This window comes from Carettochelys insculpta, chromosome 18, assembly GCF_033958435.1.
Source record: "Carettochelys insculpta isolate YL-2023 chromosome 18, ASM3395843v1, whole genome shotgun sequence".
NCBI lineage: Eukaryota > Metazoa > Chordata > Testudines > Carettochelyidae > Carettochelys > Carettochelys insculpta.
The window spans coordinates 6,319,236-6,338,823 of NC_134154.1; the positions used below are offsets into that span (position 1 = coordinate 6,319,236).

The 19,588-nt window shown below is 47.0% G+C and overlaps 1 protein-coding gene across 1 annotated transcript in view; it reads left to right on the forward strand.

Moving 5' to 3' along the window:
* Positions 1–19,588, forward strand: part of KSR2 (kinase suppressor of ras 2) — a 237,264-nt gene that overhangs the window by 200,357 nt on the left and 17,319 nt on the right. Inside the window, exon 15 of the mRNA XM_075012305.1 lies at positions 10,896–10,992. Coding sequence (XP_074868406.1) covers positions 10,896–10,992 — 97 coding nt within the window. The remainder of the gene's footprint in view (positions 1–10,895; positions 10,993–19,588) is intronic.

The following is a 19,588-nucleotide window of genomic DNA, read 5'->3' on the forward strand; positions in this document are numbered from 1 at the left end:
TTTCCATATCCCCCATATATCCTGTCAGCCCTCTCCAAGCCAATTATAAGCACATCTTTTCAAAGGCAAACGAGAGCGACAGGAAGCATCAAGCGTTCTCAGTTGACTTGTTTGTAACCGTGAGTTGAAATAAACCACTTGGGACTGTGGCTTTGCTCCTTGATTTTAGCAGGTTTCCAAATGGCAGGAGAACAGCTTGTCCCCCCAACAGTATCTCAGACTGGGAGAAGCTCCTTGAAATAAAAATGCATTGAGTTTGCTTCCTCTAAATAACTTGTTTCTTCTAAAGCCCTGACAGAATTGTAGCCACTTTCTGGGGAGGTTGAGCTTTGCCTTCCACCCTCACTTTTGAGTCACTGGGCTTTCTTCTAGTAATCTGGCATGCCAGCTGTTCAGAGTACAGTCAAGAAAATTCTGCTGCTTAAATAATATCCATCAAGGGATGGCATTTCATCAAGTGGAGGTAGGCAAGGTGGGGAGATAGCGGAGGAAGGACCAGGAAAGTAATAGTCTTGAGAGCTGTTCTGTTCCTCTGATTTCCCCTGCAAAGGCTCTTCCGTAAGTAGCTGGAGTTGCTGAGTGGTTGCAGGTTTCCAAACTTCAGGGTTTGCTGTTGAAGTGAAAATGTTGCACTGGAGCTTAATTAAATCCCTATTTGCCCTTGGCGTTGTTTTGGCCGTTCCCAGTTCTGAGCAGGTAGCGTGAGTGTGGTCTAGTTGAGAAGACTGGATTCTGTGGTACAACTTGTCTGTTGGCTGGTTAGCAACTGTACCAAGTGTTTGTGGATAGGACACAGCCATACGAATCATTCTAAGCCCCCGTCCTGGATGCATTCTTTGGTAACATCACTCAGGAGCAGCACCTTCTGATGAGTTAAGCAATTTGCAGGGATTTGGAATTATGTGTGTGCAGCCGCAGCCATGTTCACCCCTGGGGGTTAGACAATGTGGGTGAGAGAGGGACAAGCTTTCGACTACACAGCACTCTCCTGCGCTTCTAGGAAAGGTACTCCGAGTGTCACAGCGAAGGTGGAACAGATCGTTTAAGCAGTTAGCGCATATTCCAAGGAACCATTCAAAAGAAGGTTAATGCCCCTTTAGTTGTGGGACCAAAACAGGGGTTAGTGGGTTAGAGATTGTTGTAATAAGACATAGAGTCCGTGTCTTTATTAACAGCATTATAATTTGGGAGTTACGTAGCATTTTCTGTGAGCTCCACAAACATTTCTCTCAATGCTTCCCACTTCTGTGCCCATAAATATCCAATCATTCTACGTTAGAGGTAAATGTTGTGTGCCTCCATCCCAACTATACCTGTCTAGGATGGAGGAAATAAAGCAAGGTAGGAAACGAACACCTAAGAGCTGCTATTAAATCATACTCCTGTCAGAATCCTGTAGTTATCCTGGAGACCCAGCCTACCCCTTGCTCCCCTCCCATAGCTCCTGGAGCCATAAACAGAGAGCTTGGACAGCAGCAGGTGCAGAATGGCGGCAGTGTCCGGGGGGCTGGGGAATTAGAAAAAAAAAACTTTTTGAAAATTCCCTGAGCAACTCAGAAAACTCAGTCATTCCATCCCCCCCAATCGACATAAAGGTTGATAAACACACACCTGGCTGCTTTCAATGTGGCATGGCCAGCAATAAAATTAAGGGTGTATCAGACTAGTGATGTAATATAGGCAGTCGGATCTCTTTCTCCCCACTTTATTGAAATGCCAGTTAGGAATTAAATCCTTTCTTGTTTCTGTTAACAAATTTCAGGTCACTCCTTCCCAGATTCATCTAGAGACTCTTTCTCCCTCGCTCGTATCTGCAGGTCTGCTCTTTTGTGTTACAGTAAAATAATAATAATGAATAAACTCTCAGTAAATATCAAAGCAGTTTAAATGTCATTTATAACCATATAACTCTGGGGGTCTCCTTTCTCTTTGTTGCATTGTCTACGTCTTCCCGAGCACCACTCCACCCTGCTGGTACTGTAGGGACACAGTGGACTTTTTAATTTAAAATGCTTATTAGTATTAATTTTTTTCTCTGTCTCTGGGTTTTACACTCCTGCCCATCATCTGGATAACTGAATTCCTTCCACATAAAGTTGACAGCAATAGCAAAATTGCTAGTGGGGGAATCTGTGGCACATGCCGTTTTTGGGGGCTAAAAGTCTGATTTTTGATTTGCTCTCTGTTAGACTGCTTTGTTTTGGGGTCATTTTTATTTGGCGTTTGATTGGGATTTTAGGGTAGAAAGGGGTGTCGTGGAGTGTCATCGTTAGGATGGAGAAAGGTATTTTCAAAGATGAAAATCTTGTGACTTTTCTGAAGGACAGTCGGGCTGGAGTCACCTAGCTGTGCATGGGATTTACGTTGTAAGCAGCTCTGATCTCCATTCCTCTGTTGATTGTGGTTTCCCTTTTCCACAGATAGTATTTATTGGCTTGTGCTTCATTGTGTTTCAGTGCAATTTCACACGCGGTATAAAATCTTGAACTCTTCCGTTAGTCAAGCTTTAGACTTCTTAAATGTTTGCTCCTTGTGTCTGCAGGATCCATCGTCTGTCGCTTTGTAAAGAGAAGGAATGAAATAGTAACACCTGGGGTGAGAGATGGAGGGGGTGTGGTGTCTCCATGGTTTATCTTTGTGAGATGTTTTGAGATGCTTGGATAGAAGACACTCTAAAATTGTGAAGTATTATTCGCTAGTCAAATTCCAGCTTGGGGAGCTTCATTCTGTCCCTTTAATATTTTTTGCAAGTTTTGCTCTTAGGAGAGTCTGCCCTTATGCTAGTTTGCACTGGTAAATGGTTGCTGCATTACACCCTGAAGGTAGCTGTAAGTCTGGGGTGGTGTTAACTAGGGAGGGGATGGTCCTGATTCTCCTTTTACCTGTGGCAGCTCTATAACTCCCCTGACAGCAGTGGAATTATTCCTGATTTACATTAGAGTGAGCGAGGGAGGACCGGGCTAATATATCAAAACTAGTGCAGATGATGGTAAACAATGTTTAAAAAGATGCCCAGTTGCACTGACTTCACTGTCAACTGGAAAATTATTGATGGGAAGTGTCCCAGAGCTGCTTCCAAATAGATCCTCTGCAAGTCACTTTTGCTTTTATCCCTTTGCTGATGTCTTCAGTGCCCACCTGGTGGAATGTTCATAAAGCAATTTGGGATTTGGTGAGCTTGGCTGAACAGTTTGAAAACTCATTTTGAATGGAGAGCACATCTGTAATGATCTGGTTTTAGTAGCACTGGGAAGTTTCCTGTGAGCTGGGGAAGGAAGTAGAGTTGAAGGCTGTTAGGAAACTTTTTAAATCACAATTATTTAAGTGTCTAGTTCAGAGTTGTTGATGGTTATTCCGGCTGGCTGCTTGTCTCAGCCATAGTTGCATGCCTGGACCCATGAATTTAGAGGGTTTTGATTTAAAAAAAGAGCTGGGTGTTTTTTCACCCTGGCCACCTTGCCACTGAGTAAGACTCCAGCATGAAGTTTGTTTGACAAGCTTGACTCTTCTAGTGCTTGATATTTGTACATCTTGGTCTATGTTATCTGTCTGGAAGTCTGCATGGCTTCATCTCCATGGCATGTGAGTGATTTCTGTTGTGAAATGCAGGGCATTTATTTCTATCTGAGGTCCCTCATGTTACCCCAGTAGCACAGAAAAAGCAATAGGTTCTCTGCAAACTGGCTCAGCCACAGTCCATGAGAAATTCTGGGCCAAACTCTGGTAGCATTTTACACCAGTGGAAATCTGGAGTTACTGCAGATTTACTCTGGAGGCACTGCAACCTGAATACAAGGCCATGTCATTACTTCTACCCTCTCCGTTTTTTCCACAGATTCTCCATGCTCTGCACTTCTAGTTTGCTGTCCGTTAGCTGAGTGTCTTTGCAAGGAACTATGGTATATCATGTTCAATTGTGAAGAGCAGAGTAAGCTAGATGCTTAACTGACAGAGTGCCCTGGCTGTCTGAGCACATACCTTTCTCCTCCTGTCTTAACTTGGCAGGTGAAATCAGCTTGAGCATCTAGGGACAGGAATCTCCCAGTAGAAAGGTCTTAACCCTGGAGTTTACTCTCACTCTGCTTTTCAGAGAAAACCCAAGTCTGTTCATTAGGGGTGTTATTTCACTGGCTGAGCTAACACTGAATGGGTGATGCATTGTGCCGTTGTTTTTATTGTAACAAGTCCTGAGGTTTGACTGGGCACCTCATTTAAAAACACAACCAAAACTTTTGCTCAGCTCCCTGTCTCCATACCTCTAGTGCAAAGTTCCATGGGCAGCCGCAAGCACTCAGGCCGTCCCTGTTCGGGGGGCTAACAGGAAGAAGCTACTGTTTGTATGACTCATAAGTGCACCTTCTCCTCTAGTATACATGGAGCTGAATGTCTCTTTATTGGCACATTTAATGGCACCTCAAATCCACAAGAAGTGCTTGCTCAACACAGTACAGTTGGATTGTATTTCACAAGCCTGGATCTTCTGTTAACAAACACAAGTGCGTGATTACAGGCAGCGGGTGAGGTGAAGCAAACATTTGGTTATGAATACACACTTCAGTAGTGAATAAGCCAGTGTCTCTCAAGAGGCAAGTCTGCACTCCTTTTGTTCCAACTGTGAAGCACAGTCAATCTTTGGCCTCTTTACCTTGATGTACCCTTGTGATGTGGAGGAATATCTGCTCAAGGCTGGGTAGATAGCTCTATTTTGCATTTCAGCCCAGGTCCCCAGATGGAAGACACAAATATGGTATCAGTGCACCCTTGAGGTCACTCTTTGTCTGCTTCATAAACATTATTTGTGCTCTGATGCGGGGGGACTATTCAAGTCAGACGAGAAGTAGGAGGAAACAAAATTGTTGAGTGTTGTCATGAAAAGATTCTGCAGGTGGGTTGTCAAGTGGCTCAGGTGCCGTATAATACTTGTAAACAAGGCTTTGTGTGTTGGGGACTAGCTGTTTCTTTACCGAGCAATCTCTGTGGCTGCAATATTTGCTAGTTTAATTCATTTGGAGGAGTTACTCATCAGCCAGTGGAAAGCGTGGACAGCTGAATCACCTGTGCCAACGTATTGTTAGTTCTCTTGGGTCCAGTGAGCTCTTGTTGCAGCATGTCCCCCCTTTAGATTGCATGGTACTTTGCCTTGTGCCAGGCTTGACTTGCACCTGGTTTCTGCTGCCTTATTTAATATGGATCTGACTTCTAATGTAATGGGCTTACTGTGTTTGAAATATACTACGCGCTTCTAAAAGACTGAAATGATATGATCCCCTCTGAATAGGGATTGGGCAAAATCTCTATTCCCAAGGTTTATGCCTGAAGTTCACACATACTGGAAATATGATTATTTAGAAAGGCTAATCATAACCCACTTAGGGGCTGATACCAGAGCCACCTCTATTAACCTCTTTGTTTTGTTTCTGATGAGGGTTCTTTACTTATTTCACTTCCTTACCAAGTTTTTGCTGTGGTCAGTTTTTTCTGTGGGAAAATATGAATTACATCGCGAAGGATGGGGAGGATGGGTAGCTACAATAACTTAAGGTGTGCTAAAATAGCATAAACCTCAGGAAGCAAGTTGTGTAGTAGATCATGTTATCCTGGTTTCTTGAACAGATCTGTATAAAGGATTCCACATCAAAAGGGTAGCAGGGCCAGCTTTTTAGAATATGGCTTTTCATTTTGCACCCACAAATTTCAGTTACAAAAACTGAGGGCCTAATTTTTTTTCCACTGGTATTTATTTGCAGGTGCAGTTTAGATCACTACATTTCTAAATGACAAAGATAACCATGTTTCAGCATGATTGCAGCCAAAGTATTTTAGAATATAATTTAATTTTCTTTGTTCGTACAGAATAAAACAACTTTAAAATTGTGTTAGGCCTGGTCTAGACTTACCCATTTTAACGTATAACTCTTTTGATTGTTAGAGGTATGGGCTTTTTTTTTTTTTTTAAACCAAAATAGTCAGCCCTGTTCCAAGGAACAGTCAATCACAATATAAGACAATATGCATCTGTGACACCAACAGGCCAGGTACCACACCAAGGCCTCCACGTCTCAGCTAGATACTGATAAATACAGAGCTGGCATCAGTCTGGCTCACCTGTGTGTTAGTACTGAGAAAAGAGGGAGTAGAATAATAAGACTGCATTTAGTGTGTAGACTTTACGGATGCTTGTAAGTCTCTGCATGCATTAATCTCACTTATACCATCTGCATCCAGTACTATAAAGCGTTATCGAGTTTCTGTGCATTGCAAGCTTTCATAACCATGTAAATCACTAGACAGGAGAGAGACACCAGCTGGCATGATTGCTATTCTCCAGCAGAAAGTGTTCTGTCCTGCCCAACAGGGATGGCCCACGAACAACAGCCTAATGTGAAACATTAAAGAGGACAGAAGTCTTTGTTATTTACTCTACCTCTCCCCTCCCGCCCCCAGATGAATCATGCAAGTGAATTCATCCCTTCAGCTCCTATTGCAGCTCAGCAGAAGCGGGGAAGGGAATCAAAATTCCTAGGAAAAAAGGAGATGGCTCTCCATGCAGCTTGGACTCTGAGAGGCTAGGTTCTCTAGGCATAAGCAAAAAAATCCTCAGCTCCTAGGCCTGGCTCAGCCCTGCGAACATATAGAACTTGCTTCTCTTACACTCTGAAACTAAAGCTTGTAACTCTTTTGTGTCTGTGTGTTTACCTGCTTTAGTCTTGTGAAGAGCCCTCTCGTTTTCTTTTTCCCGTGTAATGACTCTTTAGGTACTTCATTGTAGGCTTGGCTACAAGTGCTGTCCTTGATGTGAGAATTGAAGTGTGATTGACTTTGAGTACTCCTTTGGCACTGGGAGTAATCTGTATGTTACTGTGGTTTGTGGCTGAGACAAGGAGGGTGAGAGAATATCTGTTATTGCAACGACTTCTGTTCACGATAGAGACGTGCTTTGGAGCTGCTCTTGAAGTTATTCACGGCAAGGCACGCTTCTCTGGGCAACAAGATGCCTCGGAGGGCTCCAGGGCAGCCTGTGACTCTGTGTTAGGGCTACTACCATGTCTGAAGCGTTTACACTAGAGAGTTGGTTGATGAGAGTTCAGAACAGAACAACTAACTTGGGGTTTGTGTCCTGGTTCTGAGCTGCCTGTGCTGACGAAGAGGGTCTTTGCCCACGAAAGCTCATGCTCCAAAATATCTGCTAGTCTATAAGGTGCCACAGGACTTCTTATTGTTCTTGAAGATGCAGACTAACACAGCCACCTCTCTGATACTTGTCCTGAGGTTGGCACTCATGCTATGGAGCCGCTGCTGGGCAGCTTGACCACAACACATGGACACCCAAAGGAGACTGGATAGTCCCCGCCATGATGGGGTCCTGATTCGTGACTGGGACGCTGAGGTGCCCCAGTAATAATCATAGCAATTAATAAGGAGGCAAAGCTGGCCAGCGTGATAAAGTACCTGTCTAATTACTGTCACGTTATCGTGCATTCCACCTCCACGGTAACGAGCCCAGCTGTGCAGGGGGTTCCTGGCCAGCGCTAGCTCATGGGAAGGCCAGAGGAGAGGGTGGGCCGAAGAACATGTTGCTGATTATCTCTGGTGGCGCTCTTTCCTCCAGTGGTGCCTGCTCTAAGACTGTGCTGCAGCTGTTGGGCTGGTGTAGACCAGGAGTGGCTACCAGTACTGTTTGCGGACATGGGAGGAGGAGCCCTGCTGGTTTTCCCTCCAACACTCAGCCTGCCCAGTCGGACAGAATGTGGACCTCCTGGCCTGTTTCTAGATGCCAAAAAAGTATCTGGACTTTCCTGGGGCAGTGGCCCTTAGCACTGTGCTTCGTGGGGCTATTCGTGCTTCTCCCTGGCTTGTGTCAGACTGGAATGGGACATGCCTTTTTCCTTTCCAGCCATCGCCGAGCCCGTCGTCACTGACATGGACCTGCTCTGAAAAGGCCAAGAAAGAGGAAACGTTTCCATTCTGTTCAGAGCTCCCCTTGCTATTTCCGCCGGCGCTAACGGCCGAGCTGAACTGAAAAACGTCCGGAGCCTCATTGGCCGCATGATTTGCAGAGGCTCGCAGGAACAAACTATGGTGCCTGTGGTCCAGGGGAGGGATTAATCATCCCCTCGCTAGCCAGCTGACATGTTGGTGTGAGGATGTGGCTAGTGGACCCCCTGGTTCCCCCCCTCCCTCATCCACCTATCACCCACCAGGGCACTCCAGCCCTGTCCTTTGCTCCCCGCCCCGCACTTTCAGAGCCACAAATCGCCTGATTTGCTCTCGGTCTGTGCCCCGCTCCAGCTGGAATGCTGTGAATCAGCTGTCTGATGCTGTTCCAGCTCTGGGCGGGGGCGCGGCAGGAGTGGGACTGGAGTGCAAATCAGGTCCTTCGCTACACTCCACCTACGCTGGGAGGGTGGGAAGGGGCAGGGAAATGCAGGGCTCCAGCACCTTCGTGCGCAAGAGGTCTGTGAGGGAGGGGATGCTGTAGCGTTGCAGCTGGAACCCCAGTGGGCCACGAGTTCCTGAGGCCCACTGAGGCGAAAGAGGGACGCTCGTGCATCCCACCCACCATGTGTGGTTGCCCACTGATGCTCTAGATCTTCAGTCTTCCCATGTAGGAGGACTTTGACCCACCATCACCCCTCACAGTTCGTCCATCCCAGCCCTGCTGGGCAAGGCAGCCATCCTCCCAGGTCCCGGGGATCAGGTACTAGACTGATACTTGGGTGGCCATAGTTCTGTTCCTGGCTCCCACCTGCCACAGACCTACTGTGTGACCTGGGTCACTTCACCTCTCTCTGCCCCTCCTCACCCACCGGTCCTTTGTCTGGTCTGTTCCGATGGTAAGGTCTTCAGAGCAGGGACTGTCCCCACTGCAGTGTGTACGGGGCCTAATGCATTGCCTCCCTGCTTTCAGGCTGCGGCTTCTTGTCACCAATGACTTTTGACTCTGACCTTCGTCTAACCCCAGTCTATGCGCAATGCCAAGCCCTACAAAGGCCCTCCTCTCTGCTCTGGACTGCTGCATCCTCGGCCTCTCTGGCCTTGGGTATTACCACCTCACTGCCTCCTACTCCTTTCAAAACTCTGCTGTGAAGGTCGTGTTCTCAGCCCATCACCTCCCCCTCCCCTGCCGTAACAGATAGATGCTTCTTGCCCTTTTCTGACTGGCCTTTCGCTCTCAGTCCTACCCGACCCACTAACCTCTTTCAGACCCCTCCTTCAGCCTCACCAGTGCCACGAAGCCTACACGGCCCTGGCAGCTGATCTCAGCTTGGCAGAGTCAAGGTAGGGCTACTGCTACTCATCTGCTTCTTGGCCTCTGTTGAAGTCTCTCCCGACCTCTCCAAATAAGCACAGCTCTAGTTCAGTATTGTCCATGCTGCCAGTCTGTGGGAAACAAAGCTCTGTTTGTGTTACTCTGGCGCCCAGTACCTTCCTTTGGGTGGGTCAGGTACACCTTGTTTTAAATCACATTTGTGAGCTCTTGAGGCAGGGATCATGTCTTTCTGCATCTGTACAGCACCTACCGCAATGGTGCGTCAGGCTATTGGGAGCCTCGGGCTGCTACTCTCATAGAAATACAGATGATTTGATGAATAATGGTGGATTCCCCTAGCTGAAAGTCAGCTCGTTACAGTGAGGTCTGGATGCGCTATGGCACCTGTGCTGGCAAAGCCTTGCTTTTATGCAGGTTCATTCTGCTTGGCCTGCCCTTATTATAGCAGGTGGGAAAGGCAAGTCTTTGTAAGATTCCTTCCAAACAGCACGCAGCTGCAAGCGTCATTTCCGTGTGATCCTGTCTGGAAGTTTTTGAGCATTGTTAGTGTTCTGCCTGCAGTGTGAGGGCGAAGGAGGAGGAAGACAGTGAAGAAAGGAGGAAGATGTGGTGGGTGGGATAAAGGAGTAATTAAAAGTCCAAACTTTCGTTAATTTGATCTTATTCTAGTTAATGAAACATCTGTGATTCTTGAAGCCGATTTAAATAGAGATTTCTTTTCCCCCCTGTGCTCTATTATCCAGGCACAGGTATTTAGTCTGTTCTCTCTCAAGTTGCCTGTAATGAGCGTAGGTGGGTATAGACAAGGAAAAAAAGCCATCTTTGGTGGGAAGAAGTTAAGGCAGAATCCGCCCCCATACTCCATTACGATATTCAAATGTCAATATATTTTTAATTGGTTGATATGCCCCCTTCCCCCTGCAGCTGCTGCTATCAACTGCCCTTGGTAATTAAAGCCCTGTAAATAGATTTTACTGTAACTGGTACAAGAAGGAAAATTGGAGGCTATTGTACAGCGTGCAGGCTTTTCTCCTTCTCTTTTCCCTTCTGTCCTCTTTTGGATCATCTCAGATCTGTGACAGTTTTATCCCGGAGAGGACGAGGCAGTGAGATAGGGAGAGTTCTGTCCACAGGTGTAACACGACAGGGCCAAAAGTATCCCAGACGTCACCGTGTTAGTCTGTATCTTCAAAAACAACAAGATGCGTCTGACGACGTGGGTCTTTGTCCACGAAAGCTGATGCTCCAAAGTACGTTAGTCTGTAAGGTGCCACGGAACTTCTTGTTGTTTTTAAAAGGCCAGAGACTGTCTCACAGCGGGGAAACGGGGAATAAAATAAGAGAGAGAAGAAAGGATCATTAGATACTGCTCAGGATCAATGTGGTGCTATCAAAATATACTAGAGAAATAAGATATTTCCCTCCCAACATGTCAAAGTGGGGGCGAGAGCTCCAAAATGTATTCCAAAGTTGTAGTCATTGCTTTGGTATGAAGCCAAGATATTGCATCTATTTTTAGCCCCCTTTACAGCTTCTCTCTTTTGCAACCGTGTTTAGCTGTATTGATGTTTCCTGGGGTTTTTATACATGCACATGTATTTATCTCCCCCTCTTTTTCTTTCAGTCTGTGTAAAGGACGGACACTCTACTCGGTGGTGAGGGATGCAAAAATTGTCCTGGATGTCAACAAAACAAGGCAGATAGCTCAAGAGATTGTGAAGGTACAGTATGCCCCACGGGCACCCTGGTCTCACAGGGTGAAACTCAGCTGCTGTGCATAACTGGAATTAACAGACCCTGCGCTTGTTAACAGGGGCTTGAATGTCCCCTCCTATTTTAACCCCAGATTATGAATGATTGAACTCTGGCACAAACATCTAAACTGCTTTTTGTGGGCCCGAGTCCCAAACTTCCTAGCCCCTTTCCAAAATGGGGCTTCACTAGCCCTTTGTGCATGGCACAGTGAGGAGGAACTTGACTGTCCATCAGACATGACTGTCCAGAGAGCAAAGTAAGTCAGAGGCTACGGCTACGCTAGCAAGTTTTGCCGACAAAACCCCGGTTTTGGCAACAAAACTTGTGGAACATCCACACACAAAATGAGTTTTGTCCACGGTACGTCGACAAAAGTCTGGACTGCCACCCACAACCTTCTGCCTCTCCCAGAAGAGGAAGAGCGCCTTCTGTCAACAGGTTCCATTGACAACAAAGTTGTGGGGATGCTCTGGGAGGCCTTCTCTGGACAGATAGGGCATCCGGGACAATGAGCTGCCCTGTCTGCTGTGTTTCCATGTGCCTGTTTTGTCAAGAGAGTGGCTGGGCAGTCTGGCTGCTCTGTCGACAGAGCAGAGCGCTCTTCCAATTGGCTTTTGTGTGTGGCTGCACTCTATTCACAGAAGCTTTGTTCAGAAATCTCTTCTCACCGTGACTTCTGTTGACAGATTGCTGTAGTGTAACCGTAGCCAGACTGTTTAACTGTGGGGTGCTCTAGGTCAGTGTTTCTTAAACTGTGTTCTGCAGAAACTGGTGCTTCAGGAACAACTTGCAGCTGTGCTGCAAGTGTGCGGCTTTTTTTCATAACATACACTGATGGTCTATATGTCCTGTTATTAAAACCAGATAGAATGTTACTTCTTCATTGCTGTGATATCTGATTAAATTACTTCCTTTTGTTTTTGCTGTTTGTTGGGGTTTTGGTTTTTTTTTTTGGGGGGGGGGGGTTGTCTAACAATTTTTTGAAGAAAATTTACATTGGTGTTCCATGTTAAAAATAATAATTTTTTGTGTTCTGTGATCTCAAAAAGTTTAAGAAACATTGCTTTAGTTGGACTCCCAGAGTATATATCAGCGGGGCTATATCCACCCTGCAAAGCAGTAGGTCTAGAACCCTGGATCCCAGTTTGACTCAGGCATGGATCCTCTGCCTGAAGGGGTCAGCATGGTTTGCAGATAGGTAGAAGGATGGCTAGGCTGGAGCCTAAATTCAAATCCTGGGTTTCCACTGCAGTGCAGACATACACTTAAAGGCAAGACAGGATGATCACCATGGTCCCTTCTGGCCTTAAAGTCTATGAAACTGAAGTCCTACTTGAACTGTTAAATTGGAAGTTATGTGGTGCCTATGTCTTGTGCTCTGTGTCTGCATGGCTGTGATCTTCACCCAACTTGACCAAATTGATTCTCAGCTTAAAAGAGAACAAAATTTTAGGGGCAATGTGAAATACTAACTACTCTGATATTGTCAGCCCGAGCCTCAGCGAGGGTAAGTGGGAAGTTTGGATCTTACTGAAAAGTTCTCTATTTGAATGTAATTCTCTGTGGTCGCTTGTCTAGAGGGAACATTTTTTACATTATTAAAATAAATTGGAAGTAAATCAGTGCAGCTGCATTTGAGGTAGGCATGTATGTCATGCTCAAAACTACAGTGCAAATAGACTTCTCCAGCTCTGAAAATTGCTTGCACCTTTTGCTTTCATGGTGGGAACTGAAAGCTCAGTTTGGACATTTGAAACTTGGCCGACAGTTCGCAGTGAGGAGCAAGGTGATGGTCAAGCTAGGGGGGAACTGGGTTGGCAACTAAAAGGTTATGTCTTCACTGGGCCTGGAAGACATCATTTCCAGCTTGAGATGAGATCTAGCAGAGAGAGCTCATAGACAACAGTCCCTCTCTTTGGCCAGCACATGCCAAAGGATGTGCACGGAGAAGCCGAGCTGTAAAGTAATGTATGTGCATGTCTCTCTATGGGAGAGATTTGAGAGAACGTTTTTAAAAAATGTGCAGTGCAGGCTCAGTAGAAAGCTTCCAGCCATGTGAAACGGCCTCTTGGTATGCCTGTGCTGAAGCTGGAAGGTGTAAATTTCCAGCTTTGCTGGGCACACCCATGTGAGCACTGGCCGCACTAGCATACTACGAATGGAGCGTAACAGCGGTTGGGGCTAGTTGTCTCAAATATGACCCTCTCCAAGACCCTAGGGGTCTTGTCAGGCATCTGGCCTCTCCCATTGCTGAGGCTGCTTTCAGCCCGACGGCTCAATCAGAGCGAGCACATGTGTGCCAGAGAAGATTCCGAGCCCTTGGAAACTTAATCCTGAGTGGATGCAGCAAACTGTTGTTCAAAGATCACCCTCTGAGCACTCTCATCCAAAGAGACGTGCACCCACAGGGGATGGATCACTCCATGATTACCTCCTCCGCTCATTCTCTCAGCACCACCTGATGCTGCCCTCTCTCAGAAGACAGGATGCTGGGCAAGAAGCACCTTTGGTCTGGCCCAGAGTGACTGGTCTTATATTCTTCAGCACATCCTTAAGTGTTTTGCTTAATAAGTGGCTGAGGTTAATGGCCGTGTTTATCCGGGCTTCTCTGAAGTGGCTTGACCCATGCTCCTGAGGCCTAGTCTGTGATATCTGTGCAAGGAAAGGAAGACTTGTAGCTACAGACATTAATTCTTCGATCTCTAGGATGCATCATTGGCTCTTTCTTACCACGCTCATGGGTGGCATGTCAGAAAGGCTGGGGAAGGCTGTTCCTTCCCAAACACCCTGGCCTGGCCCCACCCCTGCTCTTCCCTGAACCCTCTTCCTGCTTATCCTTCCCCCTGGCCCCATCCCAGGCAAGCTGCTCCTCTTCAGGGAAGGGCACTGGGGTGGGGGGCTAGGGCAGCTGAGAGTTGGGGTGGTTGGGGCCACCCAGTGCTGGGGGGTTCCAAGTGCTGGGTCAGTGCCACCTGGAACTTGGAGGAAGGGGGGCTGTCTGTAGGCACTGTGGCTGTTCACCTGGCACTGGGGATTTTTGGGGGCACATACTCAGAGACACAGGGTGTGTGTGTATCACCCGCTCCGTGCTCAATGGCCATGTGGTTAACGCATCACCCCCTAGGACTGGGATGGGTGTGGGGAGCTGGTGGCCCTGGGAAGGAGGCAGGGCCGTGGTTGCCTTGGTACTAGCCTCTCCCAAGCAGCAGTTCACACTCTTCCCATGACTAAACTTAACGCTTGTGGACCGTGTCTGATCCCATTCCAACAAGATATCCGTTTCCTTCCTTCCTTCCTTTCATTTGCCTGCTGGGGTGCTTAATGTGTCGTTTCACTTTGACGCACATGCCTGTATTCTCGAATGTGGAGGCCTGACATTTGACATCTGTGATATACCCAGGGTACAATCCAGACAGACCGATGAGTAGATGTGTCACCCCTGCCCTCTAACCTGGAACACCTTTTACAATGTCTTGCCTGCCATTGTCTCCGGTCCAGGCCGCTCGTGAACAGCCTCCAGCAGTGTTCACTGTAAGGTGCATGCTTGGACAGCCAGCCAGGAGAGATTCAAATACTGCCCAGTTGATTATCAGAGCACCCAGCAGAAACACTCATGCTGCGGTGGTGAAGATGCACTCATACCTCAGTGCACAGAACAAAATGTATTCCATCCAGGGATGGAAAATAATGGAGGGCAGCATACAAGTCACTTACAGCTGTGTCTCTGTGCGTGCTGCAGCCAGCCACCCCTTGGCTCTTACCAGCCTTGTTATACTGCAGGGTGACCTCAGCCTAGACCCAAGCATTAGATTTTCCTCTTGCAGTGTATGTCCTGTAGTGCCCAGCTCACTCCTGGGCAATAAATGTTTATGTGTGTGTCATCTGATCAATAGAAATGACACACACACATCTTGTTACCCCAAATGAAGGTTCCCAGATGCTTCAGTTCAAATACACCAGGTTAGCTAAAACAAATAACTATGAAGGGAGAGAGTCTGAGTGAGTGCAAGTAATGAGGCATAAAATTCAGAAATAGTTACAAGAAAAATAAAGATAAAGCTTACTCCGTGCCTAGCTTAACAAACTCTTTAAAACTCAAAGCAAAGCTTTCTCACCGCATGCTTTCAGCAGTCTTACAGATCAAACTTCTTAAGCCAGTTCAGCACCTGCTTCCTTTGTCCCTTCTGATGCAGAGACTCAATGGGCAGGAACAGAGAAAGGTCAGTCCCTTGTAAAAGGCACTCGATTGTCCCTCCTTTTTATAGTGTCAGTCCCCCTCTTAGAAAATATTCACAACCAAGATTCAGAAGACCAAGCCTATAGGGAAGGATGTTCCCTGTGGCTTTTCCCTCACCTGACTGAGCACCCTTTTGTTGCCCTTCATTCTGGATGACCCTGTTTACTGCTGAAACTCATTTGGGAACATGAGAACACCATTCAGCAGAAGCTTCAGACTTCACATACAATGTTGCCACACACATTTTATCAGGACAGTAATAACCAGCAAATCATGAGTTTTCAAATTATCCAAAGGCATAATTTGCCCAAAGATTACAACACTGTGTAGTGTAGGGACCGCAGGAGTGCGCTAACACCTAGGCCTCATTTACAGAGGCTGGCCATCCATAGCTCCTATTGCAAGAAAATGGGCCTACCCCCAGCCTTAAAATATATCTGCCTCTGCGCATGTGTCCTTGGCATATTGGCCAAACTGTGCAGTGGTCACCAACTGCAGGGGGGTTCCATGCTGTAACCCCAAACCTTTCCAGCGTAGCATGTTGTGTTGTGCAGCCTTGGCTGTGCCTCTGCATTGCACTGAAGCTTTCGTTGCTAAGCCAGCCTAGAAGAAAACTCAGTGTGGCCTGGACCAAGGTGGGAGAGGTGGCTCAAGTAAGACCAGACAGGGATCCCTGCCGGTACTGTATTTGGCACGGTAGCTGAACACCTCTATCCTTTTATTTGCATTACTTGATAGAAAATCCTTTTAGCTCATTGGATTATTGGGTGCAAAGTTTCCTGTTGCAGTGTGATCCTACCTAGCCTTGGGTGAGTTCATTTAAAAAGCTGAGCCAGCAGGGGGAGCTGACTTTTCATACACATGGGACGCCTGAGACAATGAAAGGTGCTTTTATCGCTATTGATGCAAAAGGCTGGGGAGAGTGGAGCTGTTGGAGTCTGGCCTGTGATCTGGGCGGACCGGTGTTTGGGAGAGGTGACGAATTTGGGCTATGTGGCAGAGACACTGTTTGCTAGCCCAGGACTTCTTCCAGCTTTAGAGAAATGACCTTAGCAATAAGCTGGATAAATTCCTGCCTCTTAAAGTGCAGCCACTGATTGCTTCAGCAACAGGTTCAGGATCAAACAAATCATGCAGAGCCACACCCTCCCCTCAGACACACAAATACACAGCTCCCAGGGCAGTGTGATTATGTGCCCAAGGGAGGAGTTTGGCCTCCAGTGTAGGTTCCTGTCCTTGGATTTGGGAAGTATCTGAAACAGCACCTCCCTTGTGTGTCACACGACAACGCTCTGGTTGCAAAGGGCTACTCTGAGGTTTTACACATACAGCATGCGTGCTTTTCTTTCAGGAAACTTTTAGCCAAAACTAAAGCTATAAATAACAACTCTGCAAAGCCACCTCTTCCTTTCATTGAGAATCAGCGCCTCTTGCATAAACACATGGGTGGTGCAAAGGAGCAGGGAGAGAATGACCCTTGTGCAAGCACACCCAGTGACTAAACATGGATTAACAATACGATGTCTTCTACTGGAAAAACACCGTAAAAATCACTGCTGTGTGCTCAGGCCAGCTGTGGCCAAACCCAATGTCAAAGCCCTTCGCCCCAATATCGTCCTTTTTGGAGTATGGAACAAAACCTTGAGTATGAACTTTTTGCCCAGCAGGGGCATCAGAGTGGGCAGCTGCCTTCACAGTGCTTCAGTATAAACCTTTCAGTTCCCAGTCCCTGGGTCCTGACTCAACTTTTGCTCTGAGAGTATCCCTGGAGGGTTTGGCCTATAATGAACAGTCATAGGCGGTGATGGCTGGTTTAAGGTAACTGGCTTCCACTGCATGGACCATTTGGAAACTGATTGCCACGGTAACATAATCGATGTGCGCACATGCACAAGTTTGCATGTATGTGGTGCCTAGCTCAGTGACCTTGATTGGGAGCCACTCAGAGCTGCTGCAATGAAAACAAATTAAATTTACTTTCTTGCCCTTAGTTATCTGGCAACATGATATGGAATTGAGATATGGCATAGAATGTCACTATGTGTGTTGGGATTTGTGGGTCCATCTTTGGCTGTGATTCCACTAATAAGACTCATGTTCACCTCAAATACTTGGCACTTCCAAGGTGTCTTCCCTCAGAGGCTCTTGGAGCAGTTAGCAGTTGTTGGTATAGTACGCCTGTGTGGGTTAAGAAAGTGTCTCTTCTACAGATGGGGAAATGGACATACAGGTTGAACCCCTCTCATCTGGCACCCTCAGGACCTGACTGGTGGTGAACCGGGGAACTTGGCAGACCACAGCAGGTCAATATTGTCTAGCACATTACCTACACTTCTACTGCTTGCTGGGCTGTTAGAAGACAGTTAGGGGTAACCAACAGCTAAGCAATAGCACAGAACACTGATATCCAGGACTGGTAGCTGTAAACAAACTTTATGGGACCACGGGAAACTTGGTCACACTCATGGTTAGTGGTCATCTGGCTAACTAAAATCATGCTGGGTTACAGTTGTTGCCAGACAAGTGTGTTCCAGCTTAGAGAGGTTCAACCTGTACAGAAAGCAGAAGTGACTCCTCCAAGGTGCAATGAAATTCCAGGTAGAACCCAAGCATCCTGACTCTGTCCTCTGCTCTAACTTGTGGACTATAAAAGATCTTATGCCCTGGCAGGAATGAGCTGTATACCTGGTGTGTGGTGGCGGAGGAGAGACTGTTTGCTGGAGAACCAACTGGCTTCTCCTTCCTTAACCATGCTTGTGGATTCTTCAAGTGGCCGATCTCTTTATGACTGGACATTTCCCGTGGCACCAATCATCTCATGCCGCTTGCGTGCTCAGGCTTGGAGTACATATAGGAGTTGTAGTTGTATTGGCGTGTCTGTATTGGTGAGGAAGGTGATGACACCCCTGAGCAGCAGAGCTTCCGTCCTCCAAGAGCTGAGGTTCTTACACGGAACAGCCGTTCAAAAGCCCAGTAATCCCCTAAATTGTATTACTCCTGCTCTCCATGTCGTGGGAAATTGTGTTCTGTTGATGTAGGCTGAGTCTACACTAGGGAATTATGCTGGAATCACTATTCTAATGTACCTACGGCAGCATAAGCACCTTCATTTGGCCCTTACCTGAAAGTGGGGTTCAGTGAGTGGGTTCTTCCCAACAAAACATTTGTATCACAACAGTGTCACTGCCCAGAAGTCTTCCTAGCAAAACTCCATCATTGGGTGGCTTTGGCCATGTCAACAGACGTTGAGATCTCCCTTCCCCTGTCTTCTTTATGTCACTGGTGCTAATTATAATTTTCAAGCACATCATTCTCAACAGGCGCTAAAGGGAAATCAAGACTTTATGTGCCTCCTACACAGCTAAGGTGTCTAGACTATTAGAAATTATTTCTAATTATTTCTAGACTAATCTTGGGGTGAATGTAGGAGGAAACCTGTATTAATTAATCTATTACGAAGATGGTAGCGGGCATAGAAAGCTGTGAATTACCCTCCAGTGCCCCAAATGGAAAAGCAAATGAGTGCAAAATTCATTGAGCTCAGCTGTGTCTCAGCAGAGGATTGTGAGAAATGGAGCATTATTTCTTCCGCTGTTGTTTGGATGGGGGAGGGGAGGGCTGGCATAAAATTCTATTCAGGAAGAAGGATGTGGGGCCAGTTTGGCAAATAGCCATAAAGGGATAATCGAACGGCTCTGCTTTGGCAGTGAGCAGCCAGGGGTCTTGAAACACTGAGTAAATTAATTGATTCTCGCTGTGCGCCTGTGAATTCCTGACTTATCCAAGTCACTCCCCAGTTTACGGATGGGGAAACTGAGGCAGTGTGCCTCAAAGTGAGGCACCTAAGGCTTGGCAGCAAGTGTGTGGCTGGATGTCTTATGACTACCTGAGGCAAAATGGTTCTCAGAGCTTCTCCTGGGGCATGGCAGCTCCACACTGCCCATGCACAGGCAGTGGCTAGTGGTGGTCATTTAGCTGACAGTAGCTAGTGAAGCTGGCCCCTCTGCAAGCGCCTGCTAAATTCTTAATTGCTAAATGAGATCCCCCCATGTCCCTTCCCTGCCAGTCTGGGTGGACTTCCCTATGCAGCGCCATTCGCTACCGCGGCGAATAGAGCTTTAGGGTGCAGGGAGGGGGCTGACCAGGACAGAGTGGATCCATGTCACCTGAAATCTTAGTCGCATGCTGCTTGTGCTTGTCTTAGAGCACAAGGGTCCCAGTGCATCTTCCTGTGCACCAGCCACGGCTTGTGTGGAGGGGCAGGAGCCAAGACCTCGGAGTGAAACGGTGCCAGTGAAATGCCATTTGGCAAGTGGAAGGATGAT